Raw genomic sequence first — 23,872 nt, 5'->3', positions numbered from 1 at the left:
CTTTATTCTGCAGGACACCCTACACTGCCCAGGGTACTGCACACGTTTTGCCGGTTTGGGATTCAGAAGGCAGGGCCTCCCAGTGAAACCAGGAAGGAGAAAAAGCTAGAGGGAAGGTGGCGAGGCTGGTAGGGAGGAGAGAGATGGGGGAGAAAAGGGGTGAAAGAGGAAGGAGAAAGGAAAGGGGAGACTGAAAGAAGGAGGCAGGGGTAAGCCGCCGAAGAGAAAGTAAGGCGGCGGGGAGGGCTGGCCGACAGACCCCCTGCGGGAGCCGCGTGGGTCGCCCGGGTGGCCGGCGCGCCCGGCTGCAGTCCCTTTCGGTAGAGGGCAGCTAAATGGTAAGGGACCCGAGCGCTCAGCGATTGGCCGGCCGCGGGGAGGCCGCGCAGGCATTGGGTAACGTAAGGGGGCCGACCGCCTTCAGGAATGTACTACGGCGCGTCCGGCACGTCCGTCCGCGCCGGCGGGGAGTGCGCCTCGCCTGGGCTCCCAGGAGCCAGCGCTGGAGACTTCGAGCCCGCCTGGCGCTAGCCGAGCGCAACGACTTCCCTACCTGCTTGACCAGGGCTGCGCGGGCGTGGGGAGTCCGGAGCTCCGGCGCGCGCGCAAGCGGGCGCACTCGGACACGCGCGCGCGTTAATAGGCCTCCGTGCCCTAGAGCGCGCGCCGGCCGGGCCCTGGGTCACGTGGTCGCACGGGCTCCGCCTTCTCCCCCGCTCCTCCCCCTTTCCCTCCATCTGGGTTTCTTTCTTTCCTTTCCTTTCTTTCTTTTTTTTCAATGAACACACACCGTGTGCATCTTAAAGCCACACTGCCCCATTTCACGGCTTCAGTCAGCTACTTGCTGCCGAGAGTCCCTCTGCAGTTCAACCCAATTTTTAAAAGAGAAGAAAAGGAAAAAAATACTAAAACCAGACAGAATCGAGGGTTTGTGGATCTGGTCCCCATCTCAGGGAGGAACTTAACTTGCAAAAGAAAATTACTCTCAAAAAAAATTTTTTTTACGTAAAAGTCGGAGCTGTGTATACAGTTTAATTTGTCTCTGGCCCCAGGATCCACCTCAGAGTCGCGTGTTTTCTTCTCCAGGGGAAGCGAATCCCCGGCATGTCTCGGTGACACTGGCTGCAGTGTCCGGACAAGTCCTAGCAATCAGCGCACAATTTGTTTCAAATGAATCCAGCATCAAAGCCTTTATTCTCCTTTATGTCACGCTACTATTAAATATAACACGATGCGTACCAGTTTGAGGAGGGAACGTTTAAAACAGACTTTAAATAAATAGGGACTTGTGGTTAATTAAAAGGGGGGGGTCCAAATGAATCCAAAATAAAACTTTTCTCTTTCTAGAGAAAACATTTCTGTTTCTCCGGGTTGTTAAAAGGATTCTGTTGTTTCTCCTTTACCTATGTCGCATTAAAGATTCAAATAAAAACTCCTCTGCCTCCACGAGACTACTTCGGTGTCTGGATTCCACGTTTATAAAACACTGACTCCTTCAAACCAGGGCTGTGCTGCCGAGGGGTTTTGAGAGGGAAAGGGGCGGGGCGGGGGGGAGCGAACTTTAAGAAAGGTGGCTTTTCCCAATGTCCCTACTTTCCTCTTTAACTTTCCATTTTGTTTATCTTAATGCGAGTCGTTGTTCCCTGCAAGAGCCTAAGTCTTCTCTTTGGTTATAAAAGAAAAGAGAGAAGGGAAAAAAAAAAAAATCTGGCACACACTGGCGCACTATCCACCACCCTGTCATTATTGGTGCAGGCCTGGGAATTCAAGCCGGACCTCCCAGTATTTGCTGCAGCTTGAGGCCAAGGTGCCTCTGAAAGGGTTTTCTTTGAGGAATTTCTGAAATTGTTTAAGCGCTTAAAAAAATTACATTTTCCCCCGTGTCTATCGCGAGGCAAATGCTCGTGGGTGTCTGTGTGTGTGCGCGCGCAAAAAGCATCTTACAAAAAGAAGACACTGTTGAAAAGAAAAAGAATAAGAAAGAAAGGGAGGGGGAGCATTCCTTAATGGAAGTATTGCATGCGAGAAGGTTGGCGCTCTCGGAGGCTCCCCCCGAAGCCGGGGATGCACACACTGGGGTTGCCTACCTGGGTGGTCTCTCTACTTTGGTGAGCTGTTGCTAAGCAGCTAATAATAGTCATGTTTGCTGAGTAATTTCTGCCCTCCGCGAGCCAATCATGTTGCAGAAACCCAAGCCATCTGACAGCCCCGGGGGCGGGAGCTCCAGCCTTTTTCTCTTTCGCTCTCTCTCTCCCCCTCCACCCCCTCCCCTCCTCCTCCTCTTTCTCCAAATGGAGAGAGTTCTTTTTTTTCTTCTTCCATCTCATCTATTGAATCAAGGAGCTGCTGCGGCCGCTGCCCGCTGCACACACACAGAGCGGAGTCCCCAGGTCCCGGGAGCGAGAGAGGCGCGCTGCACTGGGGCAGAATGGTCCAGCGGGACAGCGAGGAGCACAAGAAAGCAGAGTCCGGGACCAAGCAGCTACCGAGAACCCAGCAGCCAGAGCCCAAGCAGTCCGAGCAGCAGCTTCAGGAGCCGCCACCGCCAGCAGCAGCTGCCGCAGGAGCAGCGGCGGCGGCGGCGGCTGCCCCGGCCCGGCAGCGCTGAGACCCACCGGGCGCCCACGGACCCCGCGGCGGCGGCTCTGCGCTTACCTTCCGCGGCCGCTCGGGCGACCCGTGAGACGCCGAGAGAGTCAGCGAGGCCGGCGGGAGCGGCGGGGATTTGCTGGCGCTTTCTGCAGTGAAGGGGTCGCGGCGCGGGGCGGGGGACGGGTAGGGGGAGTTGGGGACAGCGAGGAGCGCCGCGCGAGCGCCCGAAGGACAGGCTGGCTCCACGCGCCGGCTCTCGCTCTCCGGAGAACTGGATGTGGGCAGCGGCAGCCGCAGAGACCTCGGGACCCCCGCGCAATGTGGCAATGGAAGGCGCAGGGTCTGACTCCCCGGCAGCGGCCGCGGCCGCAGCGGCAGCAGCGCCCGCAGTGTGAGCAGCAGCGGCGGCGGCGGCAGCAGCAGCAGCAGCAGCAGCAGGTCTGTCAACCGGAGCCCCAGCCCGAACAGCCGGCGGCCAGCAGCGTCCTCGCAAGCCGAGCGCCCAGGCGAGCCAGGAGCCCGCAGCGGCGGCAGGAGCGCGCCGGGCCGCCCGGGAAGCCTCGGTTCCCGCGGCGGCGGCGGCGGCGGCAACATGGCCTCGGCTGGTAACGCTGCCGAGCCCCAGGACCGCGGCGGCGGCGGCAGCTGCAGCGGGACCCCGGGCCGGCCGGCCGGTGGCGGGAGGCGCAGAAGGACCGGGGGGCTGCGCCGCAACGCCGCGCCGGACTGGGACTATCTGCACCGGCCCAGCTACTGCGACGCCGCCTTCGCTCTGGAGCAGATTTCCAAGGTGCATTTCAGACTCTCTCCTCTCCTCCCACTCTCTCTTCCCTCCTCTTCCTCTTTGGGATCGTCCCCGCCACACACACACAAACACACACATACACACACCCCTTTCCAGGAAAAAAAAACCAGACAAGTGGGGATTGAAAAATTCAAACCCTCCCTCCGGTCCTGGGAGGAAAGGGCTGTCTGAAGTCCGCAGGGGGTGGGGGGTGGAGGGTGTGTGTGTGTGTGCGTGTGTGTGTGTGTGCACGCGCCCTCCCCGGCGTGCCTTTTCCGGAGCACTGGAAAGAGGTCCACAGTGGACCACCTCCAGGGCCGCCGCAGCGCGGCACTGCCCTGTGCCCCCTGCTCCTGAGCCCCCTACTCCCGCGCCCCTGCCCCTATTTGCAGCCTAAACCCCTGTAATACTGCCACATTTCTTAACCTCTTGGAGGGGGAGGCGGAGTGGAGCGAGGCGGGGGGGGAGGGAGCCGAAATAAAGGTGGTTTCCTTTTTTGGCAGCCGGTTTTGCTTTTGTTGAGCATGAAATCTCTGCTCCCTTAAAAATTATCCTCGCAAGAGGGTATCTCCCCTCTTCTTTTCCAGTTTTTGAGCCACTTCTTCTCAGAGCCTGTGGGGAAAGGGAAAGTTGTAAACAAATTGCCACCTTAAATCCGCGGTGCGGGTCTGCCGAGCGGCCGGGTTCATTGTGTTTACGAGGTTCGCTGAAATGTGTGGAATCCGGGGAAGGCGAGCACCCAGACAGGGGCCGGCCGGGGCCGCGGCCAGCGCCGGGGAAACGCCACCGCCGGGAGCAGCCAGCGCCCAGCCAGGACCCCCGCCTGCGTCGGCCCAGGCTCTTCCCCTGTGCATTCTGCTGCTTTTCACGTTTAACCAGAAGGGAAGGGAGAGGAGGGAAAGATCCATGTGGCTGCCCTCTTCCGATCACAAATATTGTCGTAAGTTGCAGATGGCTGCCCCACTTCCTAATTCAGCTCACACGGCGTCTCCCAACGCTATGGAAATACGTCGCGAGTGAGCTCCGGCGCCCACGCTCACCACGTGTATCCCAATTTACTACCACGTCGGGCGGGGGATCAGGATGCGGGAGCCCGCCAAACATTGTTCCCAAAGTGCTCTCGTCCCCCAGCCTCTGTCCTCGCCGGAGCACCCCGAGAAGGGTGAAGGCTGGGGCAGGACATGCAGGGAAGGGCGCCGTGGTTTGCTGGTTCTTAAACATTGGGCTCCATCGCGGGGTTTACGCAGACCCTCCCTTCCCAGGTTGGTGTGAATATTGCCTGTGTTGAATGGTGTCTCTCCTCTTTGCCTCGGCTTCCCCTTGTTCTTGCAGCCCCTCCTCCCAGACCTCCAAGTCACACTCGGGGATGCTACGAAGTCCGCGCGTGGGGGCGCCCCTGCTGTGACCAAGGTGCAGCTGCCACGCTGCAGCCTGACTTTAAGACCAGGCCCCCCCACGCCGCTCGTGTTTCCTTGGGCCGACCTGGGGTCCAGCCCAAAGGGCACCCCTCACGGCTGTCGCGGGATGCCGGGCGGGTGCGCGGAAGCTGGCGTGGGCGCGCGGGCCGCGACTCCCCGGCGCTCACTCCTCCTTTCTGCTTCATCCTCAGGGGAAAGCTACTGGCCGGAAAGCGCCGCTGTGGCTGAGAGCGAAGTTTCAGAGACTCCTATTTAAACTGGGTTGTTACATTCAAAAAAACTGCGGCAAGTTCTTGGTTGTAGGCCTCCTCATATTTGGGGCCTTCGCTGTGGGATTAAAGGCAGCTAATCTCGAGACCAACGTGGAGGAACTGTGGGTGGAAGGTAAGAGATCCAGCGCCCGCCGCAGCGCCCTCTCGTCCCCCACCCCGGGCCCCCTGCCCTTCCTTCCAATTGATGAAGATATTTGCCAGCATACACCTAGATCCTTTCTGTGAAGAGCGAAAACCCCCTGCCCGCAACAGGGGGAATTGTTTATTGTTTGGGCGCCTGGCCGGGAGCCAGGCCCGCCCGACAAAGGCCGCGCTGTAATCTACTCGGGGCGCTGCGCTTTGCGAGGTGTTGTGGGAGAGAGTGGCGAGGGCGGGCCGGCGGGGGCGCGGGGGCCCCTCCGCGGGACAGACCACTCCGCAAGGCCGGGGGGCCCCCAGGTCCCGCCGCCACCGCCGCTCGCTTCCGCCGCGCGCCGAGACGCGGCCAGAGGAAGGCCTCTCGACTCCGGGCTGTACTCCTCGGTTTCCTTCCCTCCCCCACCCCCACCCACCGCGTCCAAAGAGAAAGGAGGGCGGGGGGGGGGCAGAGAGAGGCCACCCCTCCGGCTGGAGGGAGTGTGCGCGCCCCCGGCGGCCGCGACCGCCGTGCGGAGGGCGGGGGGCGGGCACAGCGCGGGCCTGCGGAGGCGGCGGCGTGTGTGGTCCTGTTTTTGGACAGCTTTCAACTCTTGGGGAAAAAAACATTTGTCTCAAGGTACAAAAAAAGGGGGGGGGGTGGGGGGAAAGGAGTTGGAAAAAAAGCAGTAAAGCACAGACTAGAACGCTTGTTTGCAAAGTAGATTAATGTTTCCTCGCGGGTGGGGGCTTTTAAAATGGAATTATGCTGGGGGAAGGCTGCGTTTTAGAGGCTGAAAGAATAAATGTGTTTTAAGAAAGCGGGTTTGGAGGGAGGGGCCGCAGGAGCTCTCCTAGGGGTTATGCCAGTCTTTTATCCACATTCCTCAATTTGGGGGTTCTTGAACCCTTTTTTTAAGTGGTTGTAAATTTAAAATAGATCACACCTCCCACCCCTGACACCCCAGACGGAAACATTTTACTTTTTTTTTTTTCTGGTGACTCTCTTGATTCAGGGGTTTTGTTTTAGAAGCGGTTGTTTTTATTTTCTGTTCGTTGTTTTTTTATTGTTTTTGGAAAGTAACAGAGTTGCTGTTTGGAAACATTTTAACCCCTAAACACTGCTTAGGGAATCTCTTACGATGAGCTGGGAGGGAAGGATTGCCGTAATTATGTAGATATTTCACACCAGAATATCTGAGGCATTCCTAGTGAAAGCTATCTAAGACAGAATTTGGAAGCCTAAGAGTTGCATGCATAATTGCATAATTGATCCCTCTCAATGCTGCTGGAGAACTAACCTTGGAGAATATTTTGTTAATCTTGCCTTGTTTGTGAAGATTCAGCTTTCAGTGTTTTGCAAGAATATGGTGGTGTCTTCCGTTGAGTAGTGACAAAATAATAGTTCAAATAATTAAGACCAGAAAACATTCTTGCCTTAAAAGCTTGATAATTAATACAAGTGTCCTTTGGATTGAATCCATGGGGTAATTTACCTCAACTCAGCACCTCATTGTCATTGATAGATAACGAAGGGTTTTAATAAGCACCTGTGATGTCCTAGCTGCAAGTTTACTGAGCATCTGTAATGGCCCTAGCACTGTCCAGGCACTGTAAGTGACACTAAAGATGTGAGGCACTCCAAGCGCACAAATTCATGCACTTCAAACTACTAGAGTTGAATGTCAGACTTGCACTAAATTTGAGCTCACAATTGCAGTAAGCCATGAAAGTTAAATGGAAAAAGGAAGCAGCTTCCATGGAAGTGGTGAGGCAAATTGGAGCGACCTACAGAGTGGAGGAGGGAGGGAGTTGTAGGCAAGAGCTCAGGAAGGGGGTCAAGCAAAGGCCCAAGCTTGAGTGGACAGCCGGCAGTGGGAGATCCCCAGTGTGGCAGGGATAGGGTGCAGTGGCTCCATTGGGCCCTGGGCAGCAGGTTGGGCCCTGGACGGCAGGACTGCAGTTTGGAAACGATGTGATTGACTAGACTGTGGGGAGCTACCACAGGTTCTAAGACAGAGCAGGTGATGAGCAAAGGGGGCTCCCAGCTCTCTCCAAATGTTCACTTTCTGCTACTTGGGCCAACAGATTTGTTGGGTGTCATGATGATGACAAAAGACTATATCTTGTTGTTTTGAGCAAGACTTTTCAGTAGATTGTTAATAAGTTTAAAGAGAACGAATGTAAAAAAAAAGAGAGCTAATGTAACTTATTTATGTAACATTTTATAAATATTTCTAGAATTAACTATGTTTTTGCATTACACAACTCACGTCAAGTCCCGGGAGGAGAAACCTGCTTATTAGCTTTCTCACTTGGGCTCTAGCTTAGTGACTGAGCGTTGGGGAGTGACACACCTGAGATAAGACTCATTTTGCCTACTTTGGGCCTCTAAGCTATTTTCCTTCCCGTTCTGTTTTGCCAGTTTCAGTGTGGCACACTGGTTCTTTGGTCAAGTATTATTTACTCAATACTATCACTTGTTGAGCAGCTACCCTTACCATTTATTATATATTATGACATGCCTTACCACTCAGTAAAGTAGCTATCTATTATTATTTTTATTTTTATAACGTGATAACCTATGTAGCATTTTTAACTTGTAAGTGAATTATTGTCCCATTTTACAAATGAGAAACTATGGATCCTCTATGTCTCCATGTCCACTTTGCCTATTAGTGGCTTAAGTAAACCTGGTCTGCTGTTGCCCCGACCTTGATTTCTCATTCATTCATTCATTAATTGCATGCTAGGTTCTTCCCCTGTAGAAGAAGCGACAGTTTCATAAATGCAAGTGAACCCAACCAGGGAGGCCACCATACCATTTTATAATTTTAATTTAAATTCAGAGTAGAGGTAACAATGAGGAAGTCTTGTTCCTGACATAGTGAGCTTAGTGTTCTTGTTAACAGCAAGTAGTGGAAGCATTTACTTTTCAGAGTAAGAATGCTCTGCTATCCTAGACTTTAGTAGAGTAGAATGAGAAGCAATGTGGAATTTAGGTTCATTGTGTACTTTAACGTCAGATAAATTCTTCATCGCTATCAGCAAAGAAGTCTGTTAGATGGTCTTTTCTTAATAGAGACTGCAGATGTTCTGGACATAAACACATGTGGTTGCTACACTAAATAAACCAAATGCATAGAGGTTGGATATTTCCTTAGTTAAAAAGCAACAGAAGAAAGGAAAGCATAAGAGATTTTAAGGGGAGAGAATGCTGAGGGACAGTTTGGAAAATGTTATTTCTCCTGTGGGTAAAAAATTGACATACATATACACAAACACAAAGGCAACTGTGTACATCTAGACCCAGATACATTCAGAGGACTTCCACCCACCGGACACACAGACGAGTGGCAGGATGGCAGGGGCACCTTCCAGGACAGCCCTGAGGGAGGGTGACTGAGTCAGGACCAGGGCTGGAGAGGTGAGGGTGGTGGGGCATTCCAGGCCAAAGGAACAGCCTGGGCAAAGGCACAGAGGACAGGGGTGTGGCCTCTGGGAGAACTCCCAGTGCTTGCCTTTGGTTGGGGCATCAGGTTTGATGTGGAAAGCCTTGAGGCTTGGAAGGTCCAGATGCATAGCAGGAAGGTCTCTGATGTGTGCAGGGTGTTTGGCTGAGGGGGCTGCCAGCTCTTCCTTTTAGGCATTCTTTGCCTGCCTCAAGATTTACACTGGTGTATTTGGCCTCCAGCGCCCTCCCTGGTACCAGAGTGCTTCTCATCCTTTCGGGCATAGAAGGGAAATGCCTTCTTTTTAACCTTGCCCATTTCTCTGTTGGCTTTTCATTTTTGCTTAGCACTTTTATGCTTCTGTCTCACTTAATATCTACCCCCCACTCCAGCCCTCTCTCAGACACAAGTTTGTTGTCATGATTCTCCAGTGACAGAATGTTCATTTATCTTTTTGAGCTTTTTGGTTTTATTCTCAAAGCTCGCCCAGCCCCCAGCCTCCTTTACTGCAAAAACTAACAGCCTTGAAATGAATCCATATTGCCTTATGTTTGGTTATTAACATCTCTGGAGGCCAGTATCAAGAGAGGACACAAATTGTGACTGATTGTTTTTTTAAGGGAAATGGTAAGTTTTGTTAAAAAATGCTTGCTTGATGTTTCTAAGTGCTCTCGAGTTTGTAGCTAGAGTTTGTAGTTGCTAACATAAGCCTTCGGTGTTCTTGGCTCTAAGTCAGGCAGTTAGAGGAGATAATTGAGCTTCACCATCCTTTTCAGTTTAGAGCAAGGTTTCTCACTATTGACATTTTGGGCTGGATAATTCTCTGTTGTGGGAGCTGTCCTGTGCATTGTAGGATGTTTAGTAGCATCCCTGGATTCTACCCACTAGATGCCAGTAGCACTCTCCCAGTTGTGACAGCATGTTCTAGTCGTTGTCAAATGTATGGGGGGGGGGGCAGTGCAAAATTGCCCCAGTTGAGAACCACTGGTTTAGATAATAGATTTCAATTGGAAGCCCCATGCTGTGCAGATGGAAGGCTTTTATTATGACAGAGTTGTGGCTGCTAAAGCATTGCTATAAATGCAAAAGTTTTATTTTCAAGATAACCCTCCCTCCCCATCCCGGTATTTACTGACCCAGGTAACTAACTTTTTTCATGCAAATAATTTAAATTTTTGATTATTCGTAGAATTACATTACATAGCAAATAAAAACATCATGAAGTTGAGAGAGAGTGGGTGGGGGTAGGCATAGAAGAAAGGAGAAGTGTTACATTCGAATACTTTTTATTCCTTTTCCTTCAGGTAACTTCATTTTGCAGATAGACTTCGGTGCATTTCAAACACAGTAGGCTGAAGGTTTTTAGCATGAACGTGACTTTGTAAAAAGCAATAAAAGACACCACTGGACTTTGTTCATACTGCAGTAACGGCTCCTTTCCGAAGCCCACGTAGGACATTGGCTCTTTGGTGGTCTAGTTCTCCAGATGTTCCTGTCACACACCGCTTTTCCCCAGGTGCTTGCTCTTATGCAGCAGAACCAAAGAGACAGCGAGGGACTGAGGCACGTCACTCAGACAGGCGGTGCGTGGGCTCTGCTCTTACTGCCCTTTCCAAGGTTATCACCCAGTTTCTGCTTTCTGGGGCTGTCAGTTTGGGGTTTTGGGCATGTCACAAGGGACAAAAAGAATGAAATACAGAAGTTCCTTGCTGCTCCTTGGTTGCCTAGGCACTTTTTAAAGTCAAGAATATGCTTTTTAGATAGGTATTGATTAGATTCTGATAGTGGGCACTTACAGGTGGAAGCAATTGTGGCATATCTTTCATATCTGGAGAAAAATGATAAAAAAATTAATGCCCAGCAATAATTGCTTTAAAAATAACAAGTAGCCTCAGATGCCTTCTTCCCAGGGTAGTTGACCCTGTGAATCATCATATCTCTTTGCTGCCTGCCGACAAGTTTAGAAGTCGGGTTGGGTGAGGGGGTGTTTCAGATACACGGAACGCTGCTTGGAGGCTCCAGAAGATGACAGTTTCCAGATGTATGAACCGCTGGATCGGTTTGTTTGCATTATGCGCCACAGCTGATGGCGAGATTAACGCAGGCTGGACAAGCTATGGGAGATTTGTCTGGTTTCCACAATGCCATGTTTATATTTCATTGGGATTTCTCCTTCAAAGTTGACCTCCCTGTGACCCCTGGAGCTCTGTCCACTCGGGCTGAGCTGTAACTTGTCTGCCCTCCTCCTCTTACTGGGGGGGGGTCACAATTACGATGCAGTGGAAGGGGCCATTTATATGGCTCCCCCCCTCACACACACTTTGTCCATGCCAGCAATCTGCCCAGATTTAGCCCCTGAGGAGCAGTCTATTCAACTGGTTGAGAGGAGGGGGATGTTTTATTTAAAAAAAAATTTTTTTTGGCTTTAAAAACAAGTATGGAAATATTTTAAATTATTTGAAAGGAGACCAGATTTAATAGAAGCCACTTTGCAGAAATACAGTATTTTAACTTAGCACTGTTTTTCTATTAGTATAATACTGTTATCTCCTTTGCTGCTCACCTGTTCCCAGAACCTTTTCTCCATTCTCCTTCCCTCCTCCCTCACCTATATCCCTTTGCTCATCTCCCCTCCTCTCTTCTCTCCCTCTGCCTCCCACCCTTCCTTCTACCCACCTATTCATAAACTGCCCAAATCATTTCCTCGCAGTGGATCTCTGGATTTACTAGTGTGAAATCTGAAATGGTAGTAAATCTGGTTAATCACAAACTGACAGGGAGAAATTAGTAAATGTATTATTTCAAATCAGCTGTAGGAGATTCTAGATGCAGAGCTGCCATTTGCATCCTTGGGGTTCGTAGGTTGGTGAGGGTTTGTTTCAAGACCATACTCTTTGATGGGGTCTTATCAGCAGATGTGCTTCCCCTATTGAAGAGTCATGGCATTTTAATGAGCTTTTGACGTAACTTTAGAATCCCTTGACATGTGGACTGTGAAACAAGTCTCGGTCCCCTGTGCTTAATGTACCATATGAAATGTGGAAGAATTGGGCCCCATAGCATTTCTGAGATAGTAAGTGAAACGTGCACCATGACATTCCAGCCCAGGTGTTCCACCTTCAGGCTTTCCCTGGGTGAAACCCACATCAAAACCAAAGGGAACATGGAGCTTAGATCGAGATGGAAGAGGACAGGTTTCCACATCCAAATTTTGGCAGATGCCACAGTATTAGATGGTCCATCCACATGAGAAATGTCAGTTGACGTCCCAGAAAGCAGACAGCTTTGCTCATGAAGGCGTTTCTGGCAGTCCAGGAGGAAGGACGCTCCTTGGGATTTTCTCAGTGGAAACCTCCCTTGACTACAGAGACATCATCAGGGCCACCAAAATATAAACACTTTTTTTACTCTTTGCTTCCAAACTCTGAATTTAGGTGCTTTATGGTAATACTTCTTAGATTTTTTTTTCCCTCTTAAACTGGATTTAGGATTGTTGTTTCCTTTACACTGCAATATCTCAGTTTTTCTACATGTATCTTTAAGTTTGACAGAAGAAATAAGCCTTTCAAATCATTAGAATGCTGCCATTGAGAAACTGCTTGACCATCGTGGAGATTTTGGGGAGTCGTATGTACAGAAATATGCATCCTGTCCTCAGTTCCTTCAGGACTGTGACCATTTTGTTGTATTGGGGGTTTAGAGCATAGTTGGAAAAACAGCTGTCATGTGTTAAGGAAACTGTATTGTTGGTGGGCAGTCAGGTACCTGCTAATGAGTGACAAGTGTGTTGTTCGAGAGGTTTCTAATGTGGCGGCAGGGCCTTATTACCAATCCAGAAACCCAGGTGTGAGTTGGCCCAAATAATCCACACTGCCTGTGGGTCCCAAAACTGCCTATGAAGGCAAGGCTAGTGAGAAGCAAGCCTCCGTACCCCGGCACAAGCTTTATTTATTAGAGTTAAAATAAATGAAAAACAGTAGACGTCCCCAATTCATCAACCAAGATCGTCTTCAGTTACTGATGAAACATGTAGGAAAGTAAGCAAAAGGAACTGGAAGTGGGCTTTGTTAAGTACATATGCACGATTTTTTCCCCTTAAATCATTGCTTAAGGGCTTCTGGCCCCTAGCTCAGGAATCCTGCCCAAAAATGCCAGATGTATTACACAGTCAAGTACTGCAATGTAAACACTGCTCTGTGCCATGAGGCAGGGTGGTCCATCTTCTGTTTAAGAAGAGCAGGAGATTGAGAGGGAATGAGAGGGGTAAGCCCTCTGCATTGAGCACAGTAGTGATTGTGTCATTTGTATTTTTGGCTGCATAGTCAAGATTTGAAACTACAAAAACCCAGTTGAATTAATACTTTGTACGGGCAAGGAAAAGCAACTTGAATTGGGATGCCAAAAAGAGCAAGATGTGGCTTGGATAATGTTGCTTCATTGGGTCAGATAAGTTTATCAAATGTAGAACAGAATGGTGGGGTGAGCTGCTAGGAAGAAAGCTGTTGTCTTCAGAGCGGCATCTTCAAGTTACTATGAGCATCACCCTTTTTATCAGCTGTGAGTTAAATTGAAAGCTGAGTGAAGCAAGGCAAGGAGAGGCCAGCTTCTTTCACAGCCCCTTCCTGCTGGGTCGGTCCACCTTCTGTGTGTAAACCTGAGATTTATCACAGAGCTGCTCTGGTGTTTTGTAGCATTGGGGGGAGGGTAACCCAAGTTACCCTGCAAAATGAATGGCCTTCCAGTTTGCTTCCAGTTTCTAAATTTAAATAAAGAATCTAATGATGATCATTTAGAGGTGAGAAAGTAACTAAGCACTTTGGGCCATCCCTCCAGTAGAATGTGTCTCATGTGCTGTGGAAATTGGAATGCCTAGACATATCTGTACACCCAAGTAATCAAATACTAAGCAGTCCTTACGATGACTAGATTCAGGGTTTTTAAAAATTAATAGGGAAGTATTTTGTGAGTTAGGAGGAAATGGGGTTTCAGTTTGGACTTGGGGAATTGTTAAAACAACCTGTAATAATATTATCTTGATTTTAGAAATCCATTCTATAGAATGATCTGAGAAAATTGCTTTAAGAAACATTGATGATAAAAACAGGAATTTTGAGGTTAAGGAAAATGTAGACTTTTTTACTCTCTCTCCCTCCCTCCCTCCCTCCCTCCCTCCATCCTCCCCAACCACTTTTTTTCTTATTTTGAATTCTCCCATCTTTCCCACCCCTATTCCCTTGATTTCTTTTGCTCCTTTAGTGGAGAAGCCAGAAAACTTCACAAAATAGATGTAAATATCACACAGTGTCTTTTTAAGTAGAAGCTTTCTAAAAGATAAAGTAATGAAATAATTTTCCGAGACTACCTAAGACATCATTCCTTTCCTCTTACCTGATTTTTTCCCCCATGATGTTCATACAGTGTTGTAATAAGTTAAAAAACGATACCATCATTTTTGTCACACATGATCCAGAAAAAAACTGCACATGTTTAATACCTTGCTTAATTGCAAACAAAGCTTGCAATTTGAGAGAATTGGGATTAGGGCTAAATATCTATTAACTGCTCTTTCTAGAGATTTGGGGAATAGGATGACCCTTTTTTTTTTTCTTTTTTTTTTTTTAAATAGGCTACAGTTTCACATGGCTCCCAAAAGAAATCTCTCTCCCTTTTTGTTTCCCACACCAATTGATTTATCATTTTGCTTGCAAGCAGATCCAGAATGTTAGGGCAAGAACACACTCACTTTTTTCTCGTAACTTTTTTGTTGCGGACCGAAACCAGTTGACTTGAATAAATTTTTCTGAGGCCTGAATGTAGCCAGCAACGTGGAAAAATCTTGCCATTCAGGGCCGTCTGAATGTACATTTCAGCCACACAGTAAGCTGCATTGGTAGGCACTGGACTGCTAAATACAACCATTTTTCGCAGCAGCGAGTTAGACAGGTGATTAGCATAATTAGCACCGAGCAGCTATACATATGGTAATGCTGAGTGTGTAAATGCCAGCTGCGGTGTAAAATTTATGTCAGGGGTCGGCAGGGCTGTGCGAAAGTATTGTGTTCCAGCTGCAGGTCAGGGCCGCCAAAGCTTACCTCCTTTTCTCTTGTTGGTGAATACGCCAAACAGAAGAGAAAGACAGAAATATAACAGATACGGCTTTGATGGGACAGCCCGATTCTGTGCAAGAGGGACTATTCTATAAAACACACACACACACACACACACACACACACACACACACACACACACACACACACACACACACACACACACTTGCAGAAATCCCATTACTTTCTCTACAAATTGTGTTTACTTCATGCAGGGTCCACATGAGTGGCGGCCAGGATGGGAGGTTGGGGTAGGTGAATGGGCCAAATGATTTCCTGGGAGGAAAACTTTCAGTTAGTGAATTTTTAAAAGGAGTTAAGAGTTGTGCCTCTGGTTTTCTCCCCATCCTCTTGTTCCCCCTGCTCCCCTCCCATCCCCTCCACTGTTCCTGTCCATATTGTTTTCCTTCTAATTAAACAGGGGAATCCCCCTTAGGTGAGCTAGTGCAAGCATCTTTAGAAGAATGAGAATTGACCATTGTGGAGGTGTTAGTTCGCCTTGAACATAATAAGGTTCCAACAGTTTGACTCTCTTCCCAAACTGCTTGACTGGCTTTAGCAAAGGGCTAGAATAGAAGTTCCCTTGTGTCTTATGGCAGCTATGCTTACCATCCCACCTACCGCCACTCTCAGACCCATGAAATTCTTTATGGGTAAGAAAAGAATCCTGTAGGTTTCTTGTTTAAAAGGGAGACAGTCTTCAATCGTTCATGTCCTTCGAAATGCATGATGGGGGAATTTATTGCTATGAAGAGTTCATGCATTTTTGCTCTGGAAGCATTTTTTCTGCCACCCTCCCCCCACCCCCACTTTTCTTCGGTTGGTGACTGTAGGAGTGGTGGTGGTGACAGAACATAGTTCACACCATGCTGACCTAGTGACGAAACTTCCTCACAGCACCAGGGGGTCCTTATGCATCAGCCCCTAATCCAGCTAATCCTGATGGCCACACAATCATGAAAGTGGCCCCAAGTGACCAGTGACATGCGTCTCCCCACACAGATGCAGAGGGAAGGGTTGGTGCAGGAGATAAATCGGGCCAGCGTGGAGTTCCGCAGGGGCCAGGGAGCCTGTATGCGAAGGTGGGGACTCACGTTGTCTCCCCGCTCCCCAGGCCACTCAAGCAGGAGGCCAGTGAAAAGAGGCCCAGGCTGGATCATGGCAAGAAGACTGTTCAGAGCAGAGAGGTGATATCCGCCCCACAGAAGCTGGGAGAAGGGAACCGGGGTTGATGTCATCCGACAGCCTGACTACTAGATAGAGAGCCCACAGCCCTTGCAAGCGTTTGGTTTTGTTGTTGTCGTTCAGTTGCTTTGTGTCCTTATGAAGACATGAGGAGGCCTTCACTAAGAACTTAGAACTTGATAACAGCATGCTGTCTTTGGTCCCTGGGTTCTACTTCCTGGTCCAGCATTGCCTCCGAGCAAGCATGCTGCTCTGTCGGACCCTCCTGGGCTTGCTCAGCTCCTGCTGAAGGACAGGTCTGGGGTTTGCAGCTGCCTGCCTGTAGCACTTGAGCAATTGGGTGCAATCACGGTAGGACCTGGGACAGTTCACAGCCGGGCAAGTATGCAGTTAGGGATAGAGCCGAGCTCTACGCTGCCACATTCTGCTGGAAGCCAGCAACATCCTTCTGCAGGCTTGACTTCACTCAGCCTGTCATAGGTGGGGTTGACCCCGGCCCTGATTTGCCACAGCAGCAAGTGACCAGTGAAGAAGGGGCCTCCTGACAGATGCAGTGTCATGTTGGGAGCTGGTGGCCCTGTGAGAAATACCGGGTCGGGGGAGCTGTGGCAGGCAGCAGGTCCAGTGTGGGCAGGGTGCTGGGCTGACCTGATCGTGTCCGACAGGGCGAGCTGGCGGCTTCAGGGAACGCCGTTCAGAGGAAGCAGCCCGGGTGGGAACAGATGGTACCGCAAACAGCTGGTGCGGGGGCTAGTAGCAGGCACATGCTCAGAGCCGCTACTGCCACTGCGCTTGGCCCTCCTCCCCCCTCACAGTCCCTGGGGAGGCGTCGCAGTGTGTCTGTCCTGCTCTTGTTTTTGCTGTCTTCATCGCGCTGGGTTCACTTCATGAAGACAGATTCTCTTTGGGCTATATGATTCTAGCATTTTCCCATGGCAACGCCCAAGGGCACAATCCCACCAGGAGAAAAACAGCCCAGAAGCTTAAGCAGCAGTTGGCTAGTCATGAATAAAAGAGATGGGTGGAAGAGTGACTAAAACTCACAGCCCAGGAGTTCTCAGCCAATTGCCCAAATTACTGAATCTTCATTTTTTTCAGTTTAGAAAATGAGCTGGTGCTAATAATTTTACAGTTACACCCTTTTAGAGATTTGCACTTTTTCATGCTCACAATAACTAATCACAAGATTGAAAGAAGGACCTGAAGCAACTAAAGGGGGGGAAAATCTGTCTAGAGGCTGTTAGATAATTCATGGGATTAATCAAATGCAAATGCCCCACTTGCATATACACAGACCCCATTTTCCTAATTGGACTCTGAGTGGGTACTTTTCAGGCTGAAAGGGTCATTTGTTTTGACTGATTGACTTTTGAGGCTTTGGGGAGAATTAATATCTTATACAGATGACTGCCTGTTCCCAAGGCTCTGTATTGAGGCTGTTCATTCATTTATTCATCCGACACACTGAGTGTGCACCGAGGTGAGTGGGCAGCGGACAGTGCCTCCCTGAAAGGACTTGGAATTTATTGTGAAAAACACTTTGGTTGGTCCTTCAGAACATCTTTATGTGAATCACAATAAGCTTTTGCCAAAAGCTTTTTGCATGAATGCCACAGATGTTTATTAAGCTCTGTGTGAAAGGCCGTGCTGAGGAACAATCCAGCAGAACATCATGGGGACCGTCTGGTGTCTACCATGGATTGGAATGCCATTGGCCTGGGGGTACGGACCCCTGAGCGGAATGGTTTCCTACCTATGTCGGCCCCTCTTCACCTTGGAAAACTATACTTGGTTTGATCTGCAGAGGAAAGGATCAGCAGAAGTGATGCTTTTTACCCTGCCTCTTTCAAAGAATTGGTTTAAGCCTCCGATTCCTGGAAAACAAAATGGCAGAATTTGTAGGTAAAGAGGCTTAGGGCTGCTTGTTCCCCGTGTGCCCTCATTCTCTCTGCCCCCTCTAAGACAGGCACCTCTGAGGACCAGAGGCAAACGGGGCCTGTCTACGACTGCCCATGGGGCCCTATGGAAAAAAACCCTGTCTTTTCAGTGGTGGTGAACAATCTGAGAGGCAACATTGTTGTCCTTTAAATAAAGATACCAATTATTTGTCCTGTGCAATACTTTTGTGCATTCTGAAAACTCTTATCTGTGGGCTTACTTAGTCCGGTATGTGTCATTTTGCGCTCCTGAACTCATAATCTCAGCTGGTGCACGGAAGCCCTGAGGCTTGCAGGACAGTTGGGCTCAGAGTTAAAGGTTGATTCCACCTCGTATCAGCTGGTAACCTTGGGCAAGTCACCCAGACTCTGCAGCTCTGTTTCCTGCTCTGTAAAATAAGGGCGATGATGCATGCCCTGCAATAAACAAATAAATGAATGGATGTCTGCTCGGCACCTGGTTAAGGGTTTGGGAAATTTCATATAATTGTCAGTGCTCACACCATCCTGTGAGGTTAGTGGTATCATTTTTATTCCACTTTACACAGAAGGTTACTGAGACTCAACTGTATCCCAAATTTCAGTGCCTCGGGTGGCAAGACTGGGGCTCAGAACCCAGGTCTTCTGATATCTGTTCCCATTGCCTGTCCATTCCACCTTGCCCCATCTTGACTGGGGAGTAGCAGTAAGCAAAATGTTTAAAAATAAGTATATAATGAGTGTGAAGGGCTTTGCAAGTGGAAAGCACCACACACATGTAAACGTTTATTTTGTGTCCAGGATCCTAAGTAACAGTTTTCCTGAGTGTTGTTCACAAAGCTTGGTTGTTAATTTTGTTGTTACAGTTGTTCGGTTTGGAAGAAGGAAAAAAATATCAGAGGACTTCAGAATATGATAGAGATGCATAATATTTTTGCATTGAGTTTGTTTTTAATTCAGATACCTGTCAAGTAGCTTTCGTATTTTTCTCTTTTTGTCACATGGGGGTCTTTAATTATACGTGTTTACTGCAGAAGCATTAAGAAATAGAGATAAACCCCAAAAAGTAAAGTGAGTAAATATTATTCATAAACCACTGCACAGTAATAACCACTGTTCACATGGCTGTATACCTACATCTATATCACAAATGCTGGACCTTACAGGTCATTCCGCTCAGTAGTCAAAAATGACTACGTGGTGTTTCATAAATATGAGATTACTTTTCAATTAAAAAAGGACAGATTACTTTTCAATTAAAAAAGGACTTTGACCTTGATAATGGTAAAGAGAAGGGAGCAAACCATTTCCCCCAAACCACACCTGTAATTTCAGTACTTGAAAGGGCTTCCTGAGACCATAGCTTCACCCTCCTGCGTGGTAAGGAAGACGGCAAGATAAGGAAAGCTCGGGGCCTGTCACTCAGCTGTGATGTAGGATAGGCATTTGCTAGAGTCGCAAAAGTCAGTGAATCTGTACAACTGCCCTGTCCAGAAGGACTTCTGTTCCTGGTAGCTTGTTCTAGAGTGGCTTGGGTGAATACTGATGTAAGAGCGTATGAATGCTGTGCAGTTTATGACACAGGTCCACCTGAGAAGGAGCTAAGTCTACCAGTGCAACCAAGTGAATGACACGATTATGGTCTCACCCAGCTCCAGCCACTCTTGCCTTCTTTCTCTCCCTGTTGCAAGCCAAACCTGAGGACTTTGTGGTTGCTAGTTCCTCTGGCCAGAATGCTGTTTCCCCAGGTCTTCAGGGTCAACATAAGTATCTCTTCCTCTTAGGTCTTCCCTGGCAACTCCATTTGAAGTGGCCTTTCCCCTGCCCCACCACCCAGTAACTCACATGGCACCGCCACCTTGATTTCCTCCATAGCACTTGTCATGCCATGAAACTACCACATTGGTTTGTTTGTGTACTGCCTGTTTGCTTCACTGGCCAGCGAGCCTCTTGGAGCTGTCTAATCTACCACACACCCCAATACACAGCACCTAGCATGAACCCCACAAATGCTTGCTGGCTGAATGAGTCATGTTACAACTATTTATCAGAGAAAGTAGATATCAGCTAAACTTTTTAAAAAGTTACTGAATAGTTTTGCAGAAACATTCATATTTGTTTATAAAAGATGAAGTGTTAAGTAAAATATGGTCATGTAATATGGAAAAGTAAATCTAATTTAACAGTACTCAAAAGTAGGATACAGCATAGCTGGTTGTGGAAACTAGAATTCAGGATCCTTCAACTCTAGTTGCTAGATCTACCAATGATAATAGTCTTGTCTTCGTTGAAACTGGTTGTCACGTTAGCAAAATATTCACATTTACACTAGTGTAAAGAGGTGGAAGAGCAAAAAGGTTTTCAATTCTAGAGATGTGGAAAATGTACCCCTTTATTAAAATATAGGTGTTTATTTAAATATACATCTTAAAAACTCTAAAAAGGTGACATTATGGAATCCCTGAGGTACATTTTATATCTTGTAGGAAATAGCATCATTTCTGAACCCCCCTGAGGTAAATTAATCGAACCATTATGAGATTGGTCTAGAAGAGTTTAGTTAGTTCTTAGCAGCATGAACCTTGCATTTGGTTTTTATTTCTGTGTGCACTTCTCTCCTGGGTCATCGCCTTATTGGTTATAGTTGTAGGCAGCCGCTCTGCTGGGCAGGCAGGGGCCGGGGGGCAGTGGGCCGCGGGGAGGTCTATGGTCCTGCTTTGGTGGTGGTTGTTTCTACCTCATGGTCTGAATTCACCTGGTGTTCCGACTTTGTAAGCAGCATGAGAAGTCACGTGCTATGCCAGTGCTTAAGGAGGCAGGTACAGATGACTGATAGGCACGGGGCATTGATGTCTGATAGTCAGAAAAAAGGAGGGGTTGAGCTTTTCTTCAAAAAGGCTATTTGGAGCTCCTTGGTGTGCAGCTCTGTAGCTTTTCAGGAGTGACCTCTGGACTAATAATTGGCTTTTTGGGGGGGGGGAACCTCAAACAGCTTTTCTATCTCTAGAGAATGTGGATTGAGTGTAATTCAGTTCACTAATTGGTTGACATAATACACAGTGATTCCTGCCAGAAGGAGCCAGACCCTGCCTGCAGGCAGCTTTTATGTAGCATCCTGAGAAGGCCTATGGCCTTATGTAAATGCAGGCTCTGCTGCAAGTTGTTTCCTATTTTTTCCTATGGTCTTTAACTTCAAACTGATTACTGGGGCCTCAGCAGTTCCCTGGGCTATCTGCCAAAGTTTTCCGCAGCATCTAAATAGTTTTTATAGCCAATGATCATTTCCCTCTCTCTCCTCCTACACCTCCCTCCCCCTCCCCCTCCCCTCCCTCTTCCTCTTCTCTCTCCAACACACCACAGTATGTTCAACCTCACCTCACAGAGTTCCACGGTGGCCTTGGCCATCTGCGTGAACCTGCACAGATGACTCTGCCAGTCTGCGAATCTGGACTAGTTTTCCTAATGAGGGCATTATTTGCTTTTTAGCTTGCTCCCTTGTTTATAAAATATGCCAAGAGAACTAAACAACCCGCTGTTCCCAGTACTTATTTACTTGCTCAAACCAAATGTTTATGTCCTTGAATACTAAACTTGAAGAAAAAGGATTTCTCCTCGTGGGAAAGCTAAGATGATCCCTGAGGGTTCTTTCTAAAAGATAGAACTGAAGGCCTGCTTTTCAGTAAACATTCAGCTTACAGTGCCTTTTGGAACTGGAGTGTGTAGGGGTGAGGGTGCTCGAGGATTCTCTTCTGTTAGCTGTCCCTGTGGGCCTTCCCTCCAAGCCCTTACCGTTCGCCGTGTTGAATCAAAGCAGCCGCTCCAGAGCTTCATTTCACAGCTCCCATCAGGGCCCTGTTGAGAAGTAAAACTCCTTTCCCTCCATATGTCCCAGACAGTGCAGCATCCTGAGCTTGGCGTGTTCTAAAACCCTAATTGAAATACAGCTTAGAACCCGAGGAAGAAGACAAGAAAAGCAGTTTTTAGTAACAACATTACTCGTGCTTTGTTGTGCTGGCTTCTCTCACGCCCAGCTTCGGCCGCCTGCTGGAGAAGCTGGGGCAGGGGTTCCGAATCACCAGGGGAGCTTCCAGAACACAGGCAGCCAGGTGACTCAGAACCTGGCACCTGTGCTTTCTGGATGCTGACCAGGTGAATCTGAGAGAGCAGGTTCCAGGGCCTCCCAAGACAGCCATGGCTGATACATTTGGTTCTTCTCAAGTGGGATTTCCCCTCGTGCATCTGACATAAATCACATTATTTATCTTCTCCTGGCAAGTTTTGTGCTAAATACACATTTGCCACCTTTCCTTGTTTCTTTTTCCAACAAGAAGAAACATTTCCTTGTTACCTTTGCCAGATTATTTAGGAGAAGAGTGTAAATTGAAGCCATTTATCTTGAAATGTGCTGCAGGGGCACATTGTTTATACAAGTGAAAGAAATTGTAACAGGGGTATTTGGTCTGGTCTGCAAGGAAAAGTGTCTCAAGTTTTCCTTCCCCCTCCCCCTTTACACATATGGTGTGTTAGTTAGAAGGTGCACAAAGCACGCATGCATTAGGTTTGCGTGTGTGACAGGCAGGACCATTGTTAATAGGTTTTAGTGAGTATTTTTTATATGTTTGTTATTGGTAGAGTTAACATTGCCAGTCATAATAAAGTGAATGTTACCCCTTAGACATCAGCCATACATTTCTGTGACGAGAGTTCATTTATTGTGTACCCTGCTCCTGTTAGTGAGGTAACAGAATGTGAATTTGTGGGGATTTTGCTGTTCTAATTGAAACCTGTACGTGTTTACCAGTTGGTGGGCGAGTAAGTCGTGAATTAAATTACACTCGCCAGAAGATTGGAGAAGAGGCTATGTTTAATCCTCAACTCATGATTCAGACCCCCAAGGAAGACGGTGCTAATGTCCTGACCACGGAGGCACTCCGACAGCACCTGGACTCGGCGCTCCAGGCCAGCCGGGTCCATGTATATATGTATAACAGGTAAGGTGGTGGGGAGAGGCTGCTGGTTTAGACCCCTTTGTTTTAGCAAATAAAGTTGCCCTGGAAATACAGCGGAAGTGTTAGTTCAAACAGTTTTCTCGTGAAATGATTTTTAAAATCTTGATTTGTCTCTAAAGTTTAGTAACATATGAACTACATTACTTTATAATGTATTTTCAGTGAGTATCTTGGCACTGTACCCAAATGAGTATGGTCCTTCAAGCAGCCATTTGGATGGCTGTCCACCGTTCTGAAGATGTTTCACTGCTTAACCTGTTTTTGGAACAGTTACATTTTGAATTGCCTTTAGTCACCTCACAAAGAATAAAAAAGAGAAAGAAGTTACTTCTCATTACTTTATTCATTACAGATGTTAGTGGTTGGTATGTGTCACCAAAAACTAGGGGGTTGAGCTGAGCCACTGTGGTGAATTCCTGGGGACAGGTAGGCAGAGTAAGGTGGATTCACACACCTTTACCAAATACTACCCTTTAGCTTTGTAGCTAATTTAGCAATGCTGTGGATGTAGTAAAAGCATAGGAGGAGTTCTGGAATGAAACCACCACAGCCTAAGTTAGGGAGAGGAAAGACAATACAGAGAAGCATGTACAAAGCCAAACACAGGCAGTCCCTCCTACAGGTGCTCCAGTGTCAAGAAGGAGAGCCGACCAGCATTGCTCTGGGGTTCAAGAGAAAGGGGTCACTTTCAACAGCACTGATCAAAGAAAGCTTAGCAAAAAGGTGGCATTTCAGCAGGGCACTGAGGGATGGATGGGAAGGTTCCACAAGGAAGAGGACGAAGTCCAGAACGTTCTTTTTGGGCGACTAATAAAAGAAAAAGTAGACCAATAAAACAGAGCAGTCTAGAAGGAGTTTTATATTTTTTCTTTTCCTGGAGTTCCCATCCCCACCTTTTCCTAATTTTCTTTTTTCAAATTAGACTCATTTCCCTAATACACTTGGGAAGGCCTGGGCTTATACAGCACTCTTCTAGGGATAACAAAATGCTGTAATAATAGATGATGGATAGTATAGGTAATT

General features: G+C 48.0%; 1 protein-coding gene across 6 annotated transcripts in view; it reads left to right on the top strand.

Annotated features, from left to right (window-relative positions):
• PTCH1 (patched 1) overlaps positions 1-23,872 on the top strand; it is a 66,615-nt gene that overhangs the window by 5,093 nt on the left and 37,650 nt on the right. For 2 of the 6 annotated variants that reach the window (XM_060301114.1, XM_030832882.2), the window contains exons 1-3: positions 3,185-3,382; positions 4,986-5,178; positions 22,642-22,831. In XM_060301114.1, coding sequence (XP_060157097.1) covers positions 3,185-3,382; positions 4,986-5,178; positions 22,642-22,831 — 581 coding nt within the window. Of the gene's footprint in view, positions 1-3,184; positions 3,383-3,874; positions 4,317-4,985; positions 5,179-5,698; positions 5,821-22,641; positions 22,832-23,872 lie in introns of those variants that run through there. The other 4 variants (XM_060301115.1, XM_060301118.1, XM_060301116.1 and 1 more) reach the window with 3 other exon arrangements.

This window comes from Globicephala melas, chromosome 6 (genome assembly GCF_963455315.2).
Source record: "Globicephala melas chromosome 6, mGloMel1.2, whole genome shotgun sequence".
Taxonomy (NCBI): domain Eukaryota; kingdom Metazoa; phylum Chordata; class Mammalia; order Artiodactyla; family Delphinidae; genus Globicephala; species Globicephala melas.
Note: the sequence above shows the minus strand (reverse complement) of the source record. Positions and strands in the feature narration are given on the sequence as shown.